Source organism: Sus scrofa, chromosome 9 (assembly GCF_000003025.6).
Source record: "Sus scrofa isolate TJ Tabasco breed Duroc chromosome 9, Sscrofa11.1, whole genome shotgun sequence".
Lineage (NCBI taxonomy): Eukaryota > Metazoa > Chordata > Mammalia > Artiodactyla > Suidae > Sus > Sus scrofa.
The window spans coordinates 106868943-106894993 of NC_010451.4; the positions used below are offsets into that span (position 1 = coordinate 106868943).

The 26051-nt window shown below is 38.2% G+C and overlaps 1 protein-coding gene across 1 annotated transcript in view; it reads left to right on the forward strand.

Moving 5' to 3' along the window:
* Window positions 1-26051, forward strand: part of PRKAR2B (protein kinase cAMP-dependent type II regulatory subunit beta) — a 106476-nt gene that overhangs the window by 17899 nt on the left and 62526 nt on the right. Inside the window, exon 2 of the mRNA XM_021102599.1 lies at window positions 4944-4979. Within this exon, the coding sequence (XP_020958258.1) occupies window positions 4944-4979 (36 nt within the window). The remainder of the gene's footprint in view (window positions 1-4943; window positions 4980-26051) is intronic.

The following is a 26051-nucleotide window of genomic DNA, read 5'->3' on the forward strand; positions in this document are numbered from 1 at the left end:
AGATTGTGTCTGTGAGGTTAATGAGCAAAATATTTCAGGTTTTGTTGTTGTTGTTCATTTGCGTTTGTTGCCCTTGATCTTTTCAAAAATTTATTTCTTCTTTGACTGAAGGGTGAGCCTTGTTTCAGTTTTAATTTTTGAAGCACAGGCATAAGAGAAATTAATTTACTCTGAGCTAAGTATTTATTCTGTCAAAAATAATTAGTGAACATGGTTTCAATTTACATAATTTTTAGTATCTTTTATTTAGACAGCAGATTCAGGAAGCATTTGTTGCTCGAAAAGGCTACTCATAGGAGGATAGGGATGTTAAATGTTCCACTGATTGTTGTGTACATCTCACTTCAGAGTACACGAACCCTTTTCTCCAAAAGTCCGTTTAACCAGTGTGGCTCCCACATAGAGTGGCTGTGTGTGTGTGTGTGTGTGTGTGTGTGAGATGACCATAGAGCACAACTCAGGGCTCTTCTTTCTTTCTTTCTTTCTTTTTTTTTTTTTTTTTTCTTTTTTGGCCACCCCAAGGCATATGGAATTTCTGGGCCAGGACTCAGATCTAAGTCATAGTTGCAACCCACGCCGAAGCTGCTGGATCCTTTAACCAACTGAGCTGGGCCAGGGATCAAACCTGTGTCCTGGTGTTGCAGAGACCCCATAGATTCCGTTGCAACAGAGCGGGAACTCATCTTATTTCTTTAACTTGTAGCTTTTCTCCCAGCATTTTGCTCAGAGGTGCAGACAATCTGCACTACTGTCAACCTGGCTTTCCTTTTCACAGACTGAACTCATTAGTTCATGCTTTCCCCTGACTGCTTTTGTTTTTATAGAATTTCTTAGGCTAGTCCTCTACAGAATTTTTCTTTCACCTTAGTTTCTCTGTAAGGGTAGCTGCTCACATGATATAAGCCCTTGCAGTCATTGTATTTGAAAATACCCCCAGACTCGATTGAGCTCTCCATTGGCAGGGACTCTTATATTTCCAATGTTCAGTACCTACACTCCAGAAAGCAGTAGGATAAGTGGGACAGGGAGACTCACTCTGTTTACTTCACAGAGTTGATGGATGTACCCACAGCTACCTACTCAGTGCCTCTTATCTGCCTGGCACTGCTTGTCTTGGGCTTAGGGCCTGGAGAGGTGAGGAGGTAAGAGGGTCCTGCTGGCACCAGTGGGGAACCCAAGTCACAGGTGTAGGAGGCTCCTTTTACTGCTAGGACTAGAGAGGCCCTTTCAGCCACCTCAAGTGATGGAGTGTTTTTCTTGTCAGGATCCTCCAGGAGGAAAGACAACTCGCATCCATTACCCTTCTGGATCTCCTGGGAGCAGAGGAATTAGAACTCATCCAGTTTGGGAACTGACGGGGTCTCTGGGCAAACAAGCATTAAGATACTCAGAGGAACACAGGACTCTCCCTGTTCCTCTGGAATGGCACTTGGGAGAAAGTCAAACCTGTATAAACATTCCCCTATTTTTCCTTGAGGATTCATTAAGATGTCAGGTCATCTCTCTTTAAAATATTAGAGGAGTTTAGAATATTCTTAAATCATATGTTTCCTTTTTTTTTTCCTTCTATATTCTCTTGGTCTCTAGTAGTTTGTGTGTGTGTGTGTGTGTATGTGTAAATACACTTACAGAATATCCATAAAATAGCAAAATTTAAAAGCAGAAACCAAGAGTTTGAGAAACCCTGATTTAACTTAGTACATCTTAAAACATCATCTGTTAACTTTCTGGTGTGAATTTGTGCTGCTGTTTGCTTTGTATATTTTAAAAAATGGTAATGTTAAAATTGGTACACCAGCTCAGAATAAATAAACATCGATCTCACATTTGATTAGAAATTTATAGTTTACAGGCACTTTTGAACATAGTTTTTCTTTCCTCATAAAACCTTGAGTTAAGGAGGGCAGACCTCACTTTGCATGTTTTTAAAATTGAGAATTTTAAAGTTGCATTATCCACAGATTCACGGAAGGTAATGGGGCCAGCTGTGGAGCCCAGGCCTGCAGACCCCACTCGGTGCCCCAGTGGTGCGTCCTTCTTCCCCTTCCTTCTGCTGCCTTTCCCGGTGCTTGTGTCCCTGAGCAGGAAAACTCCTTGCACACTTTGCCCATGTGCACGTTGCTTTGCTTCCAGCAGGGCCTCCACCCTGAAGCTCAGCCTTCTTCCCCATTTTGGTAGCTAGACTGAAAAACTAGAAAAATTGTGAAGGTTACTTGCTCAAGTTTGTGTAGGAAACACTTGTGTTTCCTCCATGCCAGTGGATATGAAAGGATATGTTTATGAGGGATTGGATTTTTGAGAATTGTTGTCAAAACCCAGTGTTTATCTTGATGGCTGTGTACCACTTGCCTAGTGACCCCATCATCTTAACTGTCCAATCCCGTGTCCTGGTGACTTCTGAGAGATGGAAGTCAGTCGTATAACCTTTCTACTCACAACTTAAAAATTAATAATAATTTTTAGCAAAAATTAAAATAATTCATAGAAAGTAAAATGTGTTTCAGCAGATATGGACTTACATGTGCACAGGAAGACATAATATAGTTAGATTTTCCCACTGACATGTAGAATCACTATGTGAATGCTGCAAATGTGGTCTGATCAGTTTTGTACTGGCCCTTCACATGCCCCAAAGGGCATTACCTCAGTGACATGATTCTTTGAAACCACAAAACAAATATTAGTAAAATTCCAAACAAAACAAAATACCCTCTCCAATCCCCTTTATGTCGCATTTTTGCTGTGGAATATTTGACATGTATTAAAACTGCCTGTAATAATTGTATTTATATATGAGCAGAGCTAGAACTTAGGCTCAGATGGTTATAAGTTGACTTGGTTGCCAACATGAATGTCCAGTGGGATATGTGAAAGTAGTATAGGACAAAATTATGGGATTCAGGACAGTTCTTTGTTACATAGGACTGACCTGTACATTGTCTGTTGAATGCCAAGGATGTCCTCTAAATTATTGTGGCAATCGAAAACATTGCTCCCACAAATTTAGAATACACCTCCTAATTGGCGAGGCCACCTTGTTGAAAATCTCTGCTTTGAACACTTAAGATAGACACAGAAGCCTAAGGGACCGCAGAGAAACAAAGATGACCCAGCATTTCAGTTGAGAATTGAGAATCATGTAGGGCTGAAATTTCATTGTCTAGAAAGTCTAAAGGGACAGGCCAATGGTGTCTGCTCTGTTTTTGCCTTAAGGCTGAGGTAGGCTTTGTACCTTCATCCTCCGTTGATCAGCCTGCAGTGTCTATTCTGTGTTCCTGTGGTTGCACACTCTCATTTCTGACTAGGTTCTGAAGGAGTTGTGAAAAGGGGGGTTGAAAGTATTCAAGAAGGCCGATGGAAGTTGTTTTTTGTGTTTTTTTGTTTTTAGTGTGGTATATAACATATATAGACAGTTTACCTGATGGAAGGCTTTTATGTAAGTAATTTGTGACTTTGCAGCTATATGGCTGAATTATTTTGGTATATAAATAGTGAAAAGTTGATCTCTCTTGGTCAGTTTGGAGATGTAATTTTGCTGTCCACTACAGTATTTTAATAGTTGAGTTTGTGAATTATTTCACAGAATTAATCTTTAATAACAGCAGAGTTCAATATGGAAGGAGATTATTTACCTATTACTGTGTGATTTCAGGAATCAGTATTTTTGCTTTGTGTTTGATGTATTCCACGTGAGGCAGCCTTTTGGTGCTGGATGTGCCTGAGTTCAGATTATCAAGCTCTGCCACAGGGTGGCTGTGTGATCTAAAGCAAACTAATCACTATCTCTGAGCCTTACTGTAAAAATGTCATCATCAGTAATATGGCAGGGCTGATACTTAATAACATGGTTGCAGGGATTAGTGTAAAACATCTGACAGAGGTTTCTTCTAGTGCTTGTTCCTAGGCCTCTCTGTGTGTGTGTGTATGTGTGTGTGTACGCGCACAGTATAACCTAATGCCAACAAAAATTTTGTCTTATTTTTTTTACTTGTATTTTTTACTTTATTTATTTCCATAGTGTGAACAATTTTTATAATTATTGCTTTAAAAGTATTTAAGTAGGAGTCCCCTCATGGCTTAGTGGGTTAAGGATCCAGCGTTGTCACTGGACACAGGTTCAGTCCCTGACCAGGGGACTTCTTCCTGTGTATACGAACCATAAACTTACCTGCTTCTCTCAAGACATAAGGTTTTTAAAAATCTCATTTCTTGAGATAAGTGGAAGCAAAACCAAGATGAAACAGCAGAGCCACGTGCGAGGAGTGGGCCAAAGTTGGCCTCACCAGCTGAGCGATGCCCTCCACACACCAGCCTGAAATTACAGCCTTTTGTAGACAGATTTACATGCCGTGGACCTTTGGGCCACACAAAAATTGTCAAAACCACAGATATTTAATCTGAGACTATCAAGGATATACTATTCTTCACCTAATAATGATTTTAGTATACATGGGCATTTTAGTTTTGCTTTCTGAATTTTTTCATTTTAAAAATGATGCAGTTGAATTGATGTGTACATATGTTACTTTTTCCTTCTCCAGTATTATTTCTTGAGGATAAATCACTTGAACGTAGAGTTACTCTATTAAGGGAGACATACCTTTATGGCATTGGATGTAATTGCCAAATTGTTTCCAAAAATATGGATCTATACTGTCTATAAGTGATTTCAGCTGTACGTAACTAGGGATTTTTTTACTTCAGGTGTTTTGGGGGGGATGATTTAACAGGTGAAATATTGCTATCAATTCGTATTTCTTTGGCTACTAGGTAATTTAAATACTTAATTTTTATACACTTATGGTATTTCTTCTTGCATTATTTATTCATTCGTATCCTTCTCCTGTTTAACTTACGAGATCACTTAACAATTTAGGGCCTTTTAAGGGTTTTGGATAAATTAGAATTTTATCTAATCATATTATTCTGCTTTTCTCTTTCAGCTCCAGTAATAAACCGATTCACAAGGCGTGCCTCAGGTAAGTCCGAGTGTGGATTTTGCTTACTAATGATGACATTTTTAAAATGATGCTAGTATTGGACAAGAAGTTATGAAAAGAGTAATTGCTCAGAGTAATAATTTATTTGTTAGTTATTTTCTGAGAAAACACAACCATCTGATAAAATCAAGAAGCCAGGAGGTAATTGGAAATATCCTCCGAACGGCTAAACTTAAAAATCACACTGTGCCCTGAGGCTAATCTATGAAGAATCTTACCCTACTTTGTTTATTTCTGCTCTTGATAAATGCTGTCTGCATGGTTATCTGATTTATCAGCCATGATTTAGATACAGTGGTTTAGAACTTGGGTATAGAACATCCTGGAAACAGGTGAGGATGAGAGTTTTAAATAAGGGACAAGAAAACTCAACATGCAGATGTAAGAACTTGTCATTGTCATCGTGGAACCGTTTAGAATAGGAGCAAATTGCTTTGTGTTTATAAACACCCTGGGGCTATGGCTGGCCTAGTGATAACAAGTCACCTCCTGCAGAGTCACAGTGGAGGACCTTAGCAGTATACTGACAGATGCTCAAATTCCATTTGTTGTACTGAGTATAGATACTCGGTTGGGAAGAACAGGACACAGTTGACAGCGTTTAGGTCCTAAATGGTTTAAGGAAAGTGAGTTTGGGCATTGAAGTGCATAAACTTTATTTGGAAAATTCCCCTCTGTGGAATACCTTCTTCTCAGAAGTGAGAGGATAATGAAGTGCTATCATGTTTGGTTTGAAAAAAATGACTGTTTTAACTAGAACTACAGTTTTTTGGGTTGAGACACAAGATAAAATTTCAAACTGATCATTTTTGATGTTTGTGTAATACAAATGACTCATTTGTTTCATAAAATGACCATATTTCCATCTGCGTTGTATTATTCTTAAATGTGTTTTAAGATTGAGTTTTGTTTTTAATTTGTCAGCCGTTTCTGGTATGATTTACTCTTACTATATTATGACCTGGTCTCTAAGGAGAAAGAGGATCTGGAACATAAGCTCTGTGGGGGCGGTATCTGCTTTATCCTCCTGAGTTTTTTGTCACGTCAAGGCATAGCTATCTTAAATGTTGAGAACAAAGAGTAGATCATAATGCCTTTTGTGGAATGAGAGAGTGTGTTTATGTCAGTAAGGCATCAGACTTCAGCTCAACGTAGAGCCATCAAGGGTGATAGTGTTCTGGTGTAATTTGTAGTCATTTATGAGCAGCGGTGGAAACAGAACAATAAGAGAGAATCAGTGTGATATCTTGTCTTCGCGATGTAAGATTCTTACCATAGAAACAGAGCTAAGACTCAGAATAAATGATCTCCTTTTCTGCCTCAAACTGCATGACATGAGGCATTTATTTCTGGGCAAATGCCACTAATATTTGTTGTTCAGTACACTTAACATCCGTGGATGGGTCAGGGGCTCTAGTATGTAGGTTTGCTTTGAAACACCATTATTTTAGTCCTCACTGCCACCACTAAATCTGTGTCCAGACTTGGCTGGAAACGCAGACATACTGGGATGCCAGCAGAGAAATACATATTCAAGTCAAATGTTGTTGCACTTATTCTGAGAATGACAGACAGTAGGAAATGCCAGTGAAAACAGCAGGAAGAAATATGAGCTAAAGAAAAATAAAGTGATACCAAGTTTAAGAGTCATGTTGTATCAGCTCTCTTTAAAACGTGTAAATGTTGTTACCCTAATACTCTAACAGTCTGAAAAGCACTATAAGAATGACCTTTTTTAAAAAAAAAATTTTGTTTTATTTTCCCACTGTATAGCAAGGGGATCAAGTTATCCTTATGTGTATACATTACATTTACATTTTTTTCCCCACCCTTTGTTCTGTTGCAACATGAGTATCTAGACAAAGTTCTCAATGCTACTCAGCAGGATCTCCTTGTAAATTTATTCTAAATTGTGTCTGATAATCCCAAACTCCCGATCCCTCCCACTCCCTCCCTCTCCCATTGGGCAGCCACAAGTCTTTTCTCCAAGTCCATGATTTTCTTTTCTGAGGAGATGTTCATTTGTGCTGGATATTAGATTCCAGTTATAAGTGATATCATATGGTATTTGTCTTTGTCTTTCTGGCTCATTTCACTCAGTATGAGATTCTCTAGTTCCATCCATGTTGCTGCAGATGGCATTATGTCATTCTTTTTAATGGCTGAGTAGTATTCCATTGTGTGTATATACCACATCTTCCGAATCCAATCATCTGTCGATGGACATTTGGATTGTTTCCATGTCCTGGCTATTGTGAATAGTGCTGCAATGAACATGCGGGTGCACGTGTCTCTTTTAAGGAGAGTTTTGTCCGGATAGATGCCCAAGAGTGGGATTGTGGGGTCATATGGAAGTTCTATGTATAGATTTCTAAGGTATCTCCAAACTGCTCTCCATAGTGGCTGTACCAGTTTACATTCCCACCAACAGTGCAGGAGGGTTCCCTTTTCTCCACAGCCCCTCCAGCACTTGTGATTTGTGGATTTATTAATGATGGCCATTCTGACTGGTGTGAGGTGGTATCTCATGGTAGTTTTGATTTGCATTTCTCTAATAATCAATGATGTTGAGCATTTTTTCATGTGTTTGCTGGCCATCTGTATATCTTCCTTGGAGAAATGTCTATTCAGGTCTTTTGCCCATTTTTCCATTGATTGATTGGCTTTTTTTGCTGTTGGGTTTTATCAGTTGTTTATATATTCTAGAGATTAAGCCCTTGTCGGTTGCATCATGAGAATGACCTTTGACGTTGATTATTGGAAGGAAAAGAGAACTAATTTATGAAGTACCCCTGATGGGTTAGGCACTGTGCTAATAAGCATTTTATACACTTTTTCAGGCTTTTAGGCAAGGAAGATAAAATTATATTTACTATCTTAGGAAAAAAAACCACTGGTCTTCGTTTAAAACTTTTTTGACAAGGGAGAAGACGGAAACAGTCCTAAGATATCTTGAGGAGGAAATTCTACAGTTCTCTGTTAATTTAATTTAGTGGCTAAAAGTAATTTATTAGATGAGAAAATACTTCAGTTTCTTTTAAAGGAGCATTTCATGAAAATAAAAAAAATATCTACTTAAGACAGAAATTACTATTTGATAATTAAATATATTTCTTAGGATATCTTTTTTGATGAAGTTTTAGTTTAGAAATACTTTCTTTTCAGAAATAAACTGTGTGTTTAAATTTGTAATATGAGCTCTGTAATGTAAGGGAAAAAATGTCAGGTAAAATCAACCAGAAGTATAGGATATGAGTTTGTTTCTTATTCATCTGTTTTTAAATAATAATTACAACAATAAATACTGCATGTGTACGTTACAACAGTATGTTACATACAGTGTTAGATGTTCAGTCACTGATTGAGTAAAAATTTAAAAATAGTATATTATGATATATTCCTAATCTGACTGGAGTTTCCTAAATCATTGAAGTTTTGACTTTTGATATTTATACCACATCTATCAAAAATAAATATTTCAACCTGAATACTTCAAAGAAAACATTTCTTCCTTTTATATAAGCCTTTTCTTTTTGTTGTGGTTCATAAGGATGAGAGGAATGTTTATATTAAGACTTTGTTTAACAAGGCCCTAATACCTAATAGCTCAGTGGGTTCAGGATGCAGTGTTGTCACTGCTGTGGGAGCAGGTTTGATCCCTGGCCCTGGAACTTCCACATGCTGCAGGCTTGGGCCAAAAAAGAAAAGAATGTGTTTAACAAATATATTATTTTGGATCATTTTTATACTTTTATATTTTTATTACTTCGGATCACAGAGTCCTGTGAACTCTCCTCCTGTGTCTTCAGTGCCTGCCCACAAACCTGTTGGGTTGGTTGGTTTGTTATTTTTTGTTGCACTAGCAGCATATGGAGGTTTCCAGGCCAGGGATCAAATCTGAGCCCTCGCTGCAACTTTTGCCGCAGCTGCAGCAGCACCAGATTCTCAGCCCACTGCATCACAGTGGGAACTCCTGGTTTTAATTTCTTTAAGCCAAGGGGATCAGCTTCACTCAGTATTTTCAAAAAAAAATTCCTAGAATTTAAAGAGTTTGTAGAGGTTTCTGGGTTATGTAAGCTAGTTTTCTACCTGGTTCAGGAAAGAAAGGCATATACTGGAGTGTGACTAACAGATTAAAAACAGATGGGCATTGGAAGGAGGGCATCTTGCCTTTATGTTCGATTGGATAAATTCTATAAAACAAGATGAAACTGTCAGACTTATCTAAAATATATCTCTGTTATTTCCCTGACACACACTCCATAGCCTTGGTTTGTTTACTTCTGTGTTTATTGAGATGTAACTGATGTATAACTTCCTGTATGTTTAAGGTGTACAGGTGTTGATTTGATACATTTATATATTGCAGTGTGATCACTCATAACCTTGTTTTTAAACAGCACCCCCATAATCCTATTCTTAAAGAAAAGAAAAAGAAATACTGCTCTTGTTCTTTAAAAACCGTTTCTTCTCTGGGTAATCACTTCTTATCAGTATGTCTTTTTAAATACACAGAAGTCATACGCATAATTTATTTGGGACTTTTGATAGAATTAACACTGACCGTTCGGGGTTTAATTTTTCTTAAAGCTTATATGACTTTCTGTTTTGGAAAAGTATTCTTTTTGGTGGAAAAATGGAAATATACCATATATTGTTATAGTTATTGTTAAAAGTTAGTGGTAGTAGTAGAGGTAGGAACTGAATAAATCTTTGAAGAATAAAGCTTTGAGCAGACAACAGTTCTGTCGCTTTGTTGTTCGTCTAGCATGTTATATGGGAAAGACCTAAGGGCTTAGAGTTACACATACTTGAATTGAAACCACTCGTTTACTATGTGAATTTGCATGTAAGATATTTACCTCATGGAGTTTTACTTTCTTATTTTCGTTTTCTTTCAGTTGGGGATCACAACAGCTAGAGTCACCTTGGTTAGGATGGATAAGTTAGATGGTTTTTATAAAGCAGAGTGGGTAGGCTCTCAAAAACTTCAGTGGTCAGCTCTTTTCTCTTGAACATAGTTTAAAACAAAGCAATAAAACTCTCAGGTCTGTGCCTTGGTCAATCATCAGAAAGCCTCAGAGAGTCATAACACTGTTTGGTATTCACATATGGGCCTCGCTTTTTATTGTTTGCATATTACAGTTTTTCAAAATACTATAATAGTTTTCCTCTGTGGTTTTTGGCTTTGATTGAAAAACAAATTGAAATGACCCATTACTCTTGAGACAATACCTTCTCATGAGGTCAGCCCGCTCTCTGAATTTTTTTTAACCTCAGGATTTTGTTTTGAAAAAAGTCAAGCTTATACAAGAGTTTGTAGAATGGTTCAGTCAACACCTGTATCTAGATTTCCCAGTTGTTATTATCTTGCCACATTTTTCTTTCCTTCCTTGCACACACACAAACACACTGTTTATTTTTTACTGAGCCTTTTCGGCTCACACGTATCTCCTAAGAACAAGGACATGTTCTACATAATATAATACACAAAGAATTTAACCTTGCTGCAGTGCTGTTATCTCATCTGCAGTCTAGAGTCTGATTTCCGTACTTGCCTTACTGTCTCCTCGCCTCCTTTTCTTGTTGATGCTCCGTCAAGGATTTTATATGGCATTTATTTGTCATGACTGCATTTATCTTGTCTTTCGTAAATTGGCTCCCTGAAATTCTGGAGTCTGTTTTTTTAGAGTTCTGACAGTTCTCCCCAACAAGGCAGTTCCTCATATCGCCTGTTCCAAGTTTTCAGACTGCAGGGGCATGTCCGCTATCTGGTCACAGTGCCCCACCCAAGGCCATGACATCTTTGCGTTGACATTTAGTATTGCTTCCACAGACTGTTGCTGAGCACACTTGCTCCAGTATGTAATTATTTCTCATTATAGAAGTGAAAATGGAACTCCAGATTATGAATTGGCTAACCTTCTTTTCTCCTGTAGATAATTAGTTACACTTCAATTTTTAGCTATAACATGAACAGTGAATTTTGTTGAATATTTTTAAAAGAGCTAAAATCTTATAATTCCCCTAAACTAGCATTTGGAATAATTCTGAGGTGAAATTAAGTCTTTAAATCGCTTGCACCCACTGTGTAAAATGGCACATTAAAAATTCAGTAAAATCATCCCAAACAGAAAATGATTAGTCTCCAAGAAAAGTAGTGAAATAGCAGAAGTTCAGATCTTGTCTTGAATCTGATTCAGGGAACATATGCTTCCTTGATTCAGGGAACATATGCTTCCTTTTGTTTTATTGTGGAAATATTTTGTAGCCTTGGTGTTCATTGTTTTTGTTTTAAAGTATTTGATGAGAGCTTTTAACCCCCAAATTATTTTTTTCCAGAGGTCATTCTCATATTTTCAAACTAATTTGCTGGTATGAATATTTTTACATTTATATTTTGTTTTCAGAAGTTTGTTTCATGCTTGGTCATCACCACACTGTACAATGCATGTGGGGAGAATACTACGTGAATTATTTTACTGATTCATTCAGCAAACATTTACGTAGTCTTTATTTTGTGGCAGATACAGTGCCAGGGCATGCAAGAAGAGTTAAGATAGGGGCTTTACGAAGTTCAGAATCTAATGGGGAGGCTGGCTGTGACTCATAGTGTGCTAAATACCACAATATCCACAGAGTGAAAAGGAGAAAATGTATAGTTTTTCTAGGGCATGCTGCTCACAGAAAGGGTGCCTTTGGGGCTGGTCTTTAAGGTTTGTGATGTGGGTTTCAACAGGAAGGTAGGGGGAGTATTTGTGTGTTATCACTAGTAGCTGGCTATTTTTATTATAAAGTCCTTTTTCATAGTAGGCTGCTCTGCACTTTATCTCCGCCATCAAGCATTTGTGGAGTAAGCAGATGCTTAAGGCCAGGAGATATTTCTGCCTTTCACTTAACCATTGCTTCAAAATGTTAGCGTCTCTCTTACTGGGGGGGGGAGGGGGGGCAGTAGGCCGTGGATTCAGTAGGATGTGGATTCAAGTTGGAGTACTTGCTCTGCTCCTTATGTGTCCACTTATTAAAAGTGTGTGTGTATGGAGGGGGGCTTAGCTACCTTTCTAAAAAGGCTCCATTTCTCAAGATAGGAAATTGACACAATACCTATCTCACAAGATGAGTGTGTTGTTTAAACACTGGATAACCCATGCAAAACACTTTGCACAATATTCTCCCCAGTTTGGTTTCGCAGGCTCAGCCTCTTGTCCACATGGGTCTCCTGGATGTTGAAAAAGAATTGAATTGGCATGGACATTGATGTGTGCTGTGTTGATGGCCAAACTGGGAAGTGGCAAGAAGACAGAGCTAGGAAGTTCCCATTGTGGCTCATTGTGTTACAAACCCGACTAGTATCCAAGAGGACGTGGGTTCGATCCCTGGCCCCGCTCAGTGGGTTAAGGATCCAGTGTTGCCATGAGCTATGCTACAGGTCACAAGTGCAGCTTGGATCTCATGTTACTGTGGCTGTGGCATAAGCTGGCAGCTGTAACTCTGATTCAACCCTTAATCTAGGAACTTCCATGTGCTGCAGGAGCGGCTTTAAAAAAATTTTTTTTTTTTAAATATATTCAAGGAGCACATACAGTGTATTTGGCTCTGGTCTGGGCCAGAGGCTGACAGGCACAGTTTAGGATTTAAGTTGCATTGTTTATTAGCTGTGTGACCTTGGGCAATTTACTTAAACCCTCTTCTATAAAGTCAGATTGTTGTAACTCATGAAGAGAATGTAGGCAATGCTTTTTTTTTTTTTTTTAAAGCACTGTGAGTGGCATTTAATGAGTGCTAAATAAACTTTTATATATCATTAGACTCGATTTGTCAAATGTAATCTAATGAAAATGCTGCAATATTAGTATCTCTGTTATTTTCACCACTAATCTATCCCACTTAATTTTAATTGGCCAAAGTGCATAATTCTGTGTGTCTTTCTAATTCCCTTACTCCACATTTGGAGTAATTTCATTAACACTGTGTTGATATTTGTGGGGAGAGGGGAGGGATTTCTCTCAAATGTAACATACTTTATTTAGCTTTTTAGGTAAAAAGCAACTTCAGTCTCCTGTAAATTATAAGCTGTGTTTGTAGATGGTTATTTTGAAAATAAGTTGATCCGCTTTTTAAGATTTAACCTTTAATTTGAAACGGGTGTATGCACAGCCTCCTCCCCCCTTTAATCAGATTGAGCCAGCTGCTTCTTGGAGCTGATTACAGGAGAATGTTACTGTCACTGGGCTCTGAGACTCTGAGCGCCCAACAGTGTCTTTCATACTAGCTAATCATTTGATCATGTTTTCTGATATATATATATATAAAAAAATAATGGTACAATGGAGTTCTCGTCATGGCGCAGCAGTTAAGGAGCCCAACTAGCATCCGTGAGGATGAGGGTTCGATCCCTGGCCTCGCTCAGTGGGTTAAAGATAAGGCATTGTCGTGAGCTGTGGTGTAGGTTGCAGATGCTGCGGCTCGGATCCCATGTTACCGTGGCTGTGGTGCAGGCTGGCAGCTGCAGCTCCAATTTGACCCCTAGCCTGGGAACCTCCATATGCCATGGGTGCGGCCTTAAAAAGACACACACACACACACACACACACACACACACACACACACACATTAATGGTAATGTACATTAATGTACAACTAAAACCACAAAATGTATCCAGGTCTTCTTTCTCTTACCTTGTCAATAACAGCCAGGTTTCATCGCCTTCACCACTTTTCCTACCTTCAGTCTTGTGTTATTAAAACCAGAGAGCATTGATTTTCTTGTTATTTTACATAAGATAGTATAATTGAATTGCTAAACAGTGAAAACAGATTGATGATATATTGTTTTCAGGGTGGTAGAAAAGAGGAGCCTTTATTTGGAAGATTAAACAGCTTCAATAATTGTATCAGGAGTTCCCATCGTGGCGCAATGGTTAATGAACCCAACTAGGAACCATGAGGTTGCGGGTTCGATCCCTGGCCTCGCTCAGTGGGTTGAGGATCCGGCATTGTCGTGAGGTATGGTGTAGGTCGCAGACGCAGCTCAGATCCTGCGATGCTGTGGCTGTGGTGGAGGCCGGCGACTGCGGTTCTGATTGGACCCCTATCCTGGGAACCTCCATGTGTTGCGAGTGCGGCCCTAGAAAAGACAAAAAAAAATAATAATAATAATCATATCATTATGCCTGTTTCAAGGAATTATAAATGTTACCATCTTTACTGATCTCCATCAAAAAAAGGTGAAACTGACCCTCTCCTTAGATATTTGAAAACATTTCCAAGTTATAGGTCCTCTTTAAAAACATCTAGATAATTTGATATGCTCATTGCATAACATAAAGTAATAGTGTATCAGACACAAAGCCCTCCACAAAATGTAAATGGCTTTTATGCTGCGAGGTTATTTTCAGAGCTGGTTTTCAACAGGTTGCTGAGTGGGTAAACTGCAGTAGAAACTGAAAATTTCAACTTAGCATGTGTACTCTTGTGGCTTTCTAAAAATAAAATGCTACTTTCAAGTTACTTTTTTATTTGGTATTTTCACTTTATTCAGATTTTATGGCCCTATGACAGTGTTGCTGTTCTTTTTCTTCTCTTCTCAGAATTAGAATAATGAAAAGGCTTATAATCCAAAATTATGTATTTTTATTGATTAAAAAATAAACGTTCATGTTGTATCTCCTAGGCAGTTAAATTAGAAGTTAAATAAAATCAAAGTTTGTCTTTAGTTAAATCATCCTTTTTGGAGGGATTCTTTTTTTTAAATAAATTTTATTGAAGTATGTAGTTGATTTGCAATGTTGTGTTAGTTTCAGGTATACAGCAAAGTAATTCAGTCAATACATATATATATCCATTGTTTTTCAGATTCTTTCGCCATATAAGTTATTACAGAATACTGAGTCGAGTTCCCTGTGCTCTACAGTAGGCTTTGTTGGTGATCTGCTTTATGTACGGTAGGGCATATAGGTTAATTCCAAACTCCTAATTTATGCCCTCCCCCCATGCTTCCCTTTTGGTAACTTTAAGATGGTTTTCAAATAGAAGAGATTCTTGATGTTAAACTATTTGGGCGGAAGGACTGAAGTCTCTGGATTGGTTGTAGCTGTGGAGAATCATCCTGTATGTCTCATCCTGGACAGAGAGTTCAAGGCCGAGAGGATTCTATGTTTTTGACGGTAGCCGGTGAGTCCTGTTAGAAGATAAACTGAGGCATACTAAAAACCGGAAGAATTTTTCGGAGCAAGAGTTCGTTCAGTCGTGCACCATCCCATGTAGCAGATAGAAAGGGGCTCTGAGGAGCTGTGCAAAATGAAAGCCTTTTTATAGGCAGAAGAGAGCAGGAACAAGGAAGCGACACTAAGCAGAGAAGCTAACTGGTTATTACAAGGTCACTTCCCTTCCAGTCACTTCCCTGCTGGCAGGGGTCTGTCAGCAGATGACCTGCTATGCTGACCAGGTGACTCCTGATTGGCCGGTTTAAGATTCCAGTTCTGGGGGAATGGAAACTGTAATCGAGTCTGTTTGGTGACGTGAGGCTTAGTATAAGTGACGACATTTGGGGCTTGTAGTCTTTCTAACAGTCCTACATGTTTTTCATGAATTTATAATTCCCAGAGCTTTCCCCTTGCTTTTGTCAAAGAATACGTTTCCATAATAAGAGAAGTTGCTCAAATGCTTGACTAAGGATCATTTATTTTGGTTTTGACTCCTCATAGTCTGATTTTTGAAAGTAGATGTGCTCATGGGACTGCAGTGTGGACATGGGGACTGTGCAGGCTCTGCCTCTGACCATTTTCCCCATGACGACCCACGGGAGTCACTGCTGCTGCCTTCAAAGGAGGTCTTCCTATTGTCTCCATGTTTCAGGTGTGGAAACTGAGGCACGAAGAGGTTAGCATACCTGAGGTCATGTTCTTTTTATTTTCAAAATCTGATTAATTTGTTCTTTACAGTGGAATCAAATTAGTTTTTAACTGTTTTATTAAATGGGAATCACAGGCTAGTGGAACTATAGAAATCTTGGATGCTTCACAGACAAATGAGGCACTTGTTTGTGAGGGTTCTGGAATACACTAAGCCAAATGACTTCTATCTAGCTCTTTTTTTTAAGTGATTTTTATTTTTTTCCATTATAGCTTGTTTACAGTGTTCTGTTGATTTTCTACTGTACATCAAGGTGACCCAGTCACACATACATATGTACGTTCTTCTTCTCACGTTATCATGCTCCATCGTAAGTGACTAAATATAGTTCCAAGTTTTATACAGCAGGATCTCATTGCTTATCCATTCCAAATGCAATAGTTTGTATCCATTAACTCCAAATTCCCAGTCCATCCCACTCCCTCCCGCTTGGCAACCACAAGTCTGTTCTTCATTGCCGTCATTTTCTTTTCTGTGGAAAGGTTTATTTGTGCCATATATTAGATTCCAATATTAGTGATATCGTATGGTATTTGTCTTTCTTTTTCTGACTTACCTCATTTAGTATGAGAGTCTCTAGTTCCATCCATGTTGCTCCAAATAGCATCATTTTGTTCTTTTTATGGCTGAGTAGTACTCCATTTTGTATATATTCCACATCTTCTTAATCCATTCATCTGTCGATAGACATGTGAGTTGTTTCCCTGTCTTTGCTACTGTGAATCATGCTGCAATGAACATATGGATGCATGTGGTTTTTTCCAAGGAACGTTTTATCCAGATATATGCCCAAGAGTGGGAATGCTGGGTCATATGGTAGTTCTATGTATAGTTTTCTTAGGTACCTCCATACTGTTCTCTATGGTGGTTGTACCAATTTACATTCCCACCAAGAGTGCAGGAGGGTTCCCTTTTCTCCACACCCTCTCCAGCATTAGTTGTTTGTGGACTTATTAATGATGGCCATTCTGACTGATGTGAAGTGGTATCTCATAGTAGTTTTGATTTGCATTTCTCTAATAATCAGTGATGCTGAGCATTTCTTCATGTGCTTGTTGGCCATCTGTATATGTTCTTTGGAGAAGTGTCTATTCATGTCTTTAGTCCATTTTTTAGTTGGGTTGTTGGCTTTTTTTACTGTTGAGTTGTATAAGTTGTTTGTATATTTTAGAGATGATGCCCTTGTCAGTTGCATTGTTTGAAACTATTTTCTCCCATTCTGTAGGTTGTATTTTTTTTTTTTTTAATGGTTTCCTTTGCTGTGCAAAAGCTTGTTGGTTTGATTAGGTCCCATTGGTTTATTTTTGTTTTTATTTCTGTTGCCTTGGGAGACTAACCTGAGAAAACATTTGTAAGGTTGATGTCAGAGAATGTTTTACCTATGTTCTCCTTGAGGAGTTTTATGGTGTCTTGTCTTATGTTTAAGTCTTTAAGCCATTTTGAGTTTATTTTTGTGCATGGCGTGAAGGTGTATTCCAGTTTCATCAATTTACATATGCTAGCATTTTTTTCTGTTATGATTTTTATCCTGAATTTTGAGATTATGTTAAAAGTTTTATACACTAAATTACCAACAAAGTAGAGAAAAGGCAACAGTTCAGAGTAATTTCTGGTGCCAGCATTGCATTTCTACACATACTCATGAAGCATTTATTGTTGTTGTTTACTAACACCCAAGGTATTCTTTATATGTTAATCACATTTTCTGTGCCCCAAATTACGGAATGGTTTATATCCTGATGCTTTTAGCAGTCGAATTTGAGTGATTCAGATTGTTTAGTTTTTGTCTTTTTTTTTTTTTTTTCTTTCTTAGTACCAGAAAGGGTTATTAGAAAATCCTCACCCTGGAGTTCCCGTTGTGGCTCAGCAGTAGTGAACCCAACTAGTATCTATGAGGATGTGGGTTCGATCCCTAGCCTCACTCAGTGGGTTAAGGATCCTGAGTTGCTGTGGCTGTGATGTAGGTTGGGAGCTGCACCTCTGACTCAGCCCCTTGCCTGGGAACTTCCATATGCCGTAGGTACAGCCCTAAGAAGTAAAAAAACAAAGAAAGAAAATTCTCATCCTGAATAAGTATAGTGTGGGGTATTACCATTCACTAAAACCGACTTTTCCAATTTTTCCAAAGTGATGCGTATACACCATGTAAAAAAAGCAGTTCCTGGTGCAACTTATGCTCTGCCTCTGCCCCTTGACATCTTGATTCAGATTAATTTTGATATAAATGTAAATATTATCTCCTTTCCTATTCAGCTAGATATCTGAAAATACTATGTTGCCACCCAAAATAATGGATATTTAGAAATATTATAAACGGTGGTATCTGTTTATACATGGAATTAACTACATTTCTGGAAATGGTTTGCTTGCAGTTTAGTGAGGTTTATTATTTCTCTTTGCTTCTCCCTGGAGGGGGGGCAAAAAACCCCTTCATATTTGGAAAAATCAATTTAATTTATATTGTCATGACTATCATTTATATATGCTTTTCAGATGTCTGTAAATCAAGCAGAAGAGTAATGATGCAGATATACCTAAGAAAGGGGCCAAGAACTGATTAAGTCCTGTTTGCTTGGTTTGTAGGATTGTAATAGTGTTTGTGGGTCCTAGAAAAACTAAAAAAAATTGAGTGGCATGTGTTTGTGTAGACTGGAAACCAATGAGTCCAGTATTCTGAGTGGTCTGAAAACAGTGTGTGAAATGCTCCGTGGTGATTTGTAAGGGAGAGGGCGAGAGAAGGGCCAGCGGAGTGGCTGTGGGTGAGGCGAGGGCTTAGAGGTGATGGTTTGTTCATTTTCTTTGTGTTCCTTTGCAGTCCTTGCCTTCTGTCCCCCATCTTCTGCGGTAGTAAATCAGCATCTTTTTTTTTTGGCCTTTTTAATGATGAGTTCTTTTCCCACTGTGTATTAACTATTAAAATCTTTCTAACATGTGAATCAGTATCCATTTTTTAAATAGTTGTAATCAGTGTGTACATGTACTTTTTATATCATTTAAAGATTTTTTTTTAATTATAAAATTGGTATGTGCTCATGGTGAAACATCAAATAGTACAAAGGGTATAAAATGAACATTAAAGATGCCGGTTTCTCCCATGGTTCCCAGTCCTAGTCCTGGAGGTAACCACAATTAATGGTACTTTCTAGACATTTTTATGCATATACGTATTAGAATAAAAGTTATATCTAGCTTTACATGTTGCCTTTTGCACTTAACAGTATGCCATTACTACTTTTCATGTCCTTAAACTACAGGTACCTCATCTTTTTTTTTTTTTTTTTTTTTTTTTTTTTTGCTTTTTATGGCTGCACGTGTGGCACATGGAGGTTCCCAGGCTAAAGGTTGAATTGCAGCTACAGCCACTGGCCTTCACCATAGCCACAGCAATGCCAGATCTGAGCCTCATCTGTGACCTACACCACAGCTCACAGCAATGCCAGATCCTTAGCCCACTGAGTGAGGCCAGGGATTGAACCACATCCTCATGGATCCTGGTCAGGTTCATTAAGAGCCATGAAGGGAACTTCCCTTCATCCTATTTTAATAACTGAAATGTATTCTGTTATATAGATGTGTTAAACTGTATTAATAACGGTATTCACATTTTAAGTACATGTGTCTTTGCATAATTGTGCAAGTGCATCTATAGGATATATTTCTAGAAGTGAAATTGCTTAGTCACTCGACCCACCTGTGACTTGGGTCGAGATTGTGGTTCGGATCTGATCCCTGGCCTGGGAATTCCATATGCCATGGGGTGTCTAAAAAAGGAAAAAAAAAAAAAAAAAAAAAAGGTATGAGCATGTGAAACTTGTAAGACATTTTCAAATTGCCCTTTAAAAGAGTATACTAGGGAGTTCCCGTTGTGGCTTAGTGGTTAATGAACCAGTCTAGTATCCATGAAGATGTGTGTTGGATCCCTGGCCTTGCTCAGTGGGTTGAGAATCCGGCAAAGCCCTGAGCTGTGGTGTAGGTCACAGACCCGGCTCAGGTCTTGCATTGCTATGACTATGGTGTAGGCTGGCAGCTGCAGCTCCGATTAAACCCCTGGCCTGTGAATCTTTATATGCTGCGGGTGCAGCCCTAAGACAAAAAATAATAATAAAAAATATAAAATAAAATAGTATATCAATTTACACTGTCATCTTATGCTTAACGTATAATTGTGGAATTTAAAAATATGTATCAGTGTGATAGATCAGTATGTTTTAGTGTCTTAAAAAATTTATGAGTAAGGCCTGGCATCTTTTCATTATTTTTGGTCATTTGTATTTATTTTTCTGTTAACTACATGTTCGATTTTTTTTTCCTTTACTGATTTGTTAAGTATTTGAGCTCTGAGGTCAGATGGCTTTGGGTTCAAATTGCGGTTTGCCGTTTATGAGCTTTTGCCCTTGAGAGGGTTATTTAGTCTCTTTGAACTCAGTTCATTATGGTGGTAAGAGGACCTGATTCATGAGGTATTGTTCGTTGATTGATGAGATAATGTAAAATACTTAACACATTTCCTCAAGTATAAGAAGAAGATAATATGTGTTTGCTAGTAGCTAGTGCTACTGAGGTTTTTTTTTAATTAGAAATATGGCAAGTGCCTTCATAGCATTCATATGATCACTTGTTTTTATTTTTTCTCTTTTAACAAAATGATATGCTAAGTTGTACTAATAGACTTTCTAATATTGAACTATCCTTTTATTCCTAGAGTGAACACTGTTTGGTCCTAACATTAATTATTAATGGTCTTCTTAAAATATGACTGATACATACCAACTATTATTTTACTCCAAACCCAAACACATTTTTTAACATAGAATCAAGCTTTTAATTTTAGGTATATTTCAGAGAACATTGTCGAATATACTTTCCCATTTTAGATGAGTAATTAGGGATCAGAGCTAGAAGTTATCTGGAAATTTATCTGGAAATTATCTAGAAACTTGGTTGAAGCACCTAGTGACCCCAGCAAGAGGCATTTATTATGACTGAGATGTACTAGTCAGTATATATAAGAAGCAACCATTGTTCCATCCAGACTCTGGAATAAGAAATGGCATAGGAAAATGACATTTTGTTTCTATCTCATATTTTCATATCTATTGAGAGTACATATATTTCACAACGTTTAAAATAATAATCACAATGTAATTTTATAAAACTGCAAGAACATTTTTCATACATAGGAAAGGAGTATGTGTTCTAATGTGCCTTTTAAGGACATATGCAGCTCTAAAATAGTATGTTACATTGTTTCAGTGACTCAAATCCTGTTACTTAAGGTTAATTTTAGATTTGGAATCTAGCAGAGAAATGAAATACATATATAAGGAACATTTGTGCAAACTGCTTCTCATGGTTTTCCTTCCAAAACTTGCATTTTCATCTCTCCAATACTGACTTCTTTTTTTAATTCTTCCTTTTTAACTTCAGAAGTGTTAAGGGCATCAGAAATGTGATATGCCTGAGGTAAAGATATTTTATATTGAAAAAGTTAGAATTTGGGTTCTGTGCTCCAGGTCCATTTTGTGTACAAACTTACTCGTGCATAATTAGAACCTGGAATTCCTATGAGAAACACTTTCAATAATAATAGCTACTATGTATTAAGGGCTTATGAGCCAGAAACTGTTATGAGTGCTTTGCACTTATTAATTCATTTTATTCTTAAAGCACCTCTGTAGAACAGGTACTATATTGTTCCAACCTTACAGGTGAGGTCACTGATACACAGAGGTTAAACCCTTGCTAAGGTAATAGCGACAGAGGGACAGATACAGGATTCAAATTCAGACGTTCTGTCTGCCAACCCTGAGCTCTTTAAATACTCCGTTCTACTGACAAAGATGAACTACTGCCAACTGTTCTATAAAACTATAGAAAATCTCCTACTTTATACACATTTTCTAGTCTTTAATAATTTTCAGTGAATGATACAAATGTAGGTGGAGAGGCTAAATTGAGTTCCCTGTAAATGATGATTAATTTTTTTTCTCACCAGAGTGCCATGTTTTTCTAAGTCAAGTAATTTTTTGTTTGGAAATCATGATTTAGGCAAATGTTGAAGAAAGTCAATATTTGCCCAATAACTTAGATTTAATATTTGTAAAAATATCTTAAGTATCAAAAAATGCATCTTAACAGATTGTTTTCTCAAAATTTCCATTGGTATATTATATTAGTGTGCCAGAATTTACTGCTGTATTCTGTACCATAAAAAAATATACTTTAGGAGTTCCCATTATGGTACGGCAGAAACAAATCCAACTAGTATCCATGAGGATGCAGCTTTGATCCCTGGCCTCACTCAGTGGGTTAAGGATCCGTTGTGGCTGTGAGCTGTGTATAGGTTGCAGATGTGGCTCGGATCCCGTGTTGCTGTGGCTGTGGTGTAGGCCGGCAGCTACAGCTCTGATTCTACCCCTAGCCTGGAATTTACATATGCCGTGGGTGTGGTCCTTAAAAAAAAAAAAGTAAATGTATTTACATACACACACACTGTAATTTCATATTGCTTCTTATGTGCTAATACATAGTAATACCCACATCTCTTTCATTAGAAACATTTGTATCTGGTATTCAGTAACCTAGAGTAATGTGATAATCAGATTTTATTGTACTGTTGTGAGATTTTGATAGAAAGCATACCTGTTAAATTGTTATTGCATACACTTGAGAATCTTGGCCTTGTTTCTAGTCTGTCACTGGATTATCTCTGACTTTTACTCTTGGTTTTCCTTTCTTTCTATTTCTCTTGCCACCATACCACTTAAAACACCGGTAGGTTGCTATAGCAAAGCTAGGTAATCTCTCTTGTTTTAGCCTTCCTCTTTTTTTCTAATTCATCTAACACATCTCTGTCATAATATTCTATATATCACACATGGTAAAGTCTCTACATTTTAAATTAATATTAGACTCAAGGCCCTGAGAAACTTAGACTCAATACCCCGTAACCCTGTTTTCTGTTACCCTAACAGAGACCTTCCCAGCTAGTCAAGTTGTGGCTGCCTATTGTATTCTGAATATTCTTTGACTTAAAATATGTCATGTAATCCTCTTATCAACTTTTTTTTTCTTTTTATGGCCACAAGCAGCATATGGAAGTTCCCAGGCGAGGGGTCAAATCCGAGGTGCAGCTTCCGGTCTACACCACAGCCACGGCAATGCCAGATCTGAGCCACATCTGCGACCTACTCTGCAGCTGCGGCAGTGCTGGATCCTTAACCCACTGAGCAAGGGCAGGGATAGAACCTGTGTCCTTCTGGATACTAGTCGGGTTTTTAACCTGCTGAGCCAGAATGGGAACTCAACTTTTTGAGTAAGATATTATTATTATCCCCATCTTACAGATAAGGAAACTGAGGCACAGAGAAGTTAAATAACTGGTTCAAAAATCTTCAGCTTGTCTGGGGAGCAGATAGAGCTTGTGAGTTTCCCTTCGAGTGTGTGTTCTTCAGCACAGACTTTCTTAGGGACTAAAGGCCCACTCAGATGTCATGCTGAATAAGAATCCCTGGGATGACTCAGTTCTTCATTGAGTGACACATGATGCTTAGTGACATGGGGGGGGTGCCTCTCACAGGAGGTGACATTTTCCCCAACAGGTGAGAGGCACAGGATGTTGGGGCTTGCTGAGAGGGAGCATTGCAGGCGAACTGTGTGTGCACAGGTCTGGTGCTCGCTCCCGTTCACAGCAAGTATGAATATTTATCTAGCCTACTTCATTCATATGTCTTTATAGCTCAAACCATATATATCAGTCTATTTTTCAAGGTTTATACTTCATGTGATTGCTATACAGCTGGCATTTATTTAATCATAGCAAGTCTGTGAGGTGGTTCTTAATAGCCACCTCTCACTGTTGAGAAAAATTGAGGTTCATAATGCTTAGAAATGTTCTGAGGTCACACAAGTAATAAGTGACAGGAAAAAAAAATGGCAGAGCTGGGATGCCTCAGTTTGTCTAAATCCCATTCTCTTGGTCAGTCACTCTTTATATGACCACAGGTAATTTGTGCTTCTGCCTTAGATGAATTAACCTCCCCATACCAGGTTTATAAACTAGTAGAATGTAGGGACACTGTATAGTACTTTTATTGTCACAGACATCAGCACAGCTTTACAGATAGTTAATAAGTAAGAGTTTCCATGTGTTAGTTTTGCAAAAGTTAGAGTCATTTTTCATACAGTAACACAAAACTTCAGTAGTTAAAAAATGAGTTGTAGAAGTTTCCTTGTGGCACTGTGGGCTAAGGATCCAGTATTACTGCAGCTGTGGTGCAGGTTTCATCCCTGGCCTGGGAACTTCCACATGCTGAGGGCATGGCTAAGAAAACATTTTTTAAAAAAATGAGGAGTTTCCGTTGTGGTGCAGCGGAAATGAATCCGACTAGGAACCAAGAGGTTGTGGCCTTGCTCAGTGGGTTAAGGATCTGGCATTGCCATGAGCTGTGGAGTAGGTCGTAGACGTGGCTCAGATCTGGCGTTGCTGTGAGCTGTGGTGTAGGCCGGCAGCAACAGCTCCTATTAGACCCCTAGCCTGGGAACCTCCATACGCTGCGGGTGCGGCCCTAAAGAAAAAAAGCGGGGGGAAAAAAAAAAAAAAAGACTTGTTTATAGAGTGCATGTATCATTTTCATAAAAACAGTAGAACTATTAGAACTACCAGCTAGTGGTTCTGAAATCCATGACACATAAAAACTGAATTGAAGACTGGAGGCCAACCTTATTTGTTCTGCAAGACAGTTACATTTGGTGGAAGAGAATTTCAGTTTTGCAGACTACCTTTGTCATTTACACTCTCTGACGTCAGAGGTGAAGAATCACGTGAACCCCTGTCAGAGCCACATGTGGTCCCTGAATTATGTATCACTCACTTTTACTGTTACAATTCTGTGGAAGAGTTAAGTTTGCATTTGGTGTTTTGCAAAATACTTATTTCGTCAGTGACCACTCTGTGGTTTTATTTTGTAATAATTGGTTGAACTTTTTTTATCTTGTTGTCCTTGTTGTTCTGATCTTTTTGAACCATCGTTCCCCTTAATTTTGGATGTCTCCTTGATTGGGAGTGATGGAAATGCACATTGAATCCCATCAAATGAAATTGGAAAGTTTACTGAGATAATGGTGAGGGTGGGGTTCTCACAGAAACATCTGCCCATAGGAAGTGCAGGAATGCAGTTGGACACATGCAGCCTGGGTTTTGAACACTGGGAAGGGATCTTTTCATCTCTTGCCTTTATTCTCTCTCCTGCTCTAGGCTGCTTTCTCCATATGATGGGAATGTGACCACCACAGCTCCATACTTTATTGCAGTAGCCACCAGAAAGAGACTCACCTGACGTTCCCTCTGATTCAAGCCCCGCAAAATCCCAGGAAAGGGTTCTAATTAACTAGCCCAGCCATCCTGGATTGACCTGGAAGTTGTCTTCTTTGTCTGTCCGGGGTCTCCTAGGGCTCAGAGAACTCTGACATCATCTGGGACCAATTCTAGCTGCTTTATTTTAACAAAAATTTTTTTTATATTTAAATGATTTTAATTTTTTCCATTATAGTTGATTTACAGTGTCCTGTCAATTTGTACTGTACAGCAAAGTGACCCAGTCAAACATACATGTATATATATACATGTGTGTGTGTGTGTGTGTGTGTGTGTGTGTGTGTGTGTATATATGTTTGGGTCACTTTGCTGTACAGTAGAAATACATATATATATATATATATATATATATTCTTTTTCTCACATTATCATCCATCATATTCCATCGCAAGTGACTAGATACAGTTCCGTGTGCTGTGTAGCAGGACCTCATTGCTTATCCACTCCAAATACAATAGTTTGCTCTATGAACCTCAAATTCCCAGTCCATCCCACTCCCTCCCCCTCCCTCTTGTCAACCACGAGTCTTCTCCAAGTCCATGAGTTTCTGTTCTGTGGAAAGGTTCATTAGTGCTCTATATTAGATTCCAGATATAAGCGATATCATACGGTATTTTTCTTTCTTTTTCTGACTTCATTTAGTATGAGAGTTTCTAGTTCCTTCCATGTTCCATCTGTATTGCTGCAAATGGCATGATTTTGTTCTTTTTTATGGCTGAGTAGTATTCCATTGTGTATACATACCACATCTTCTTAATCCA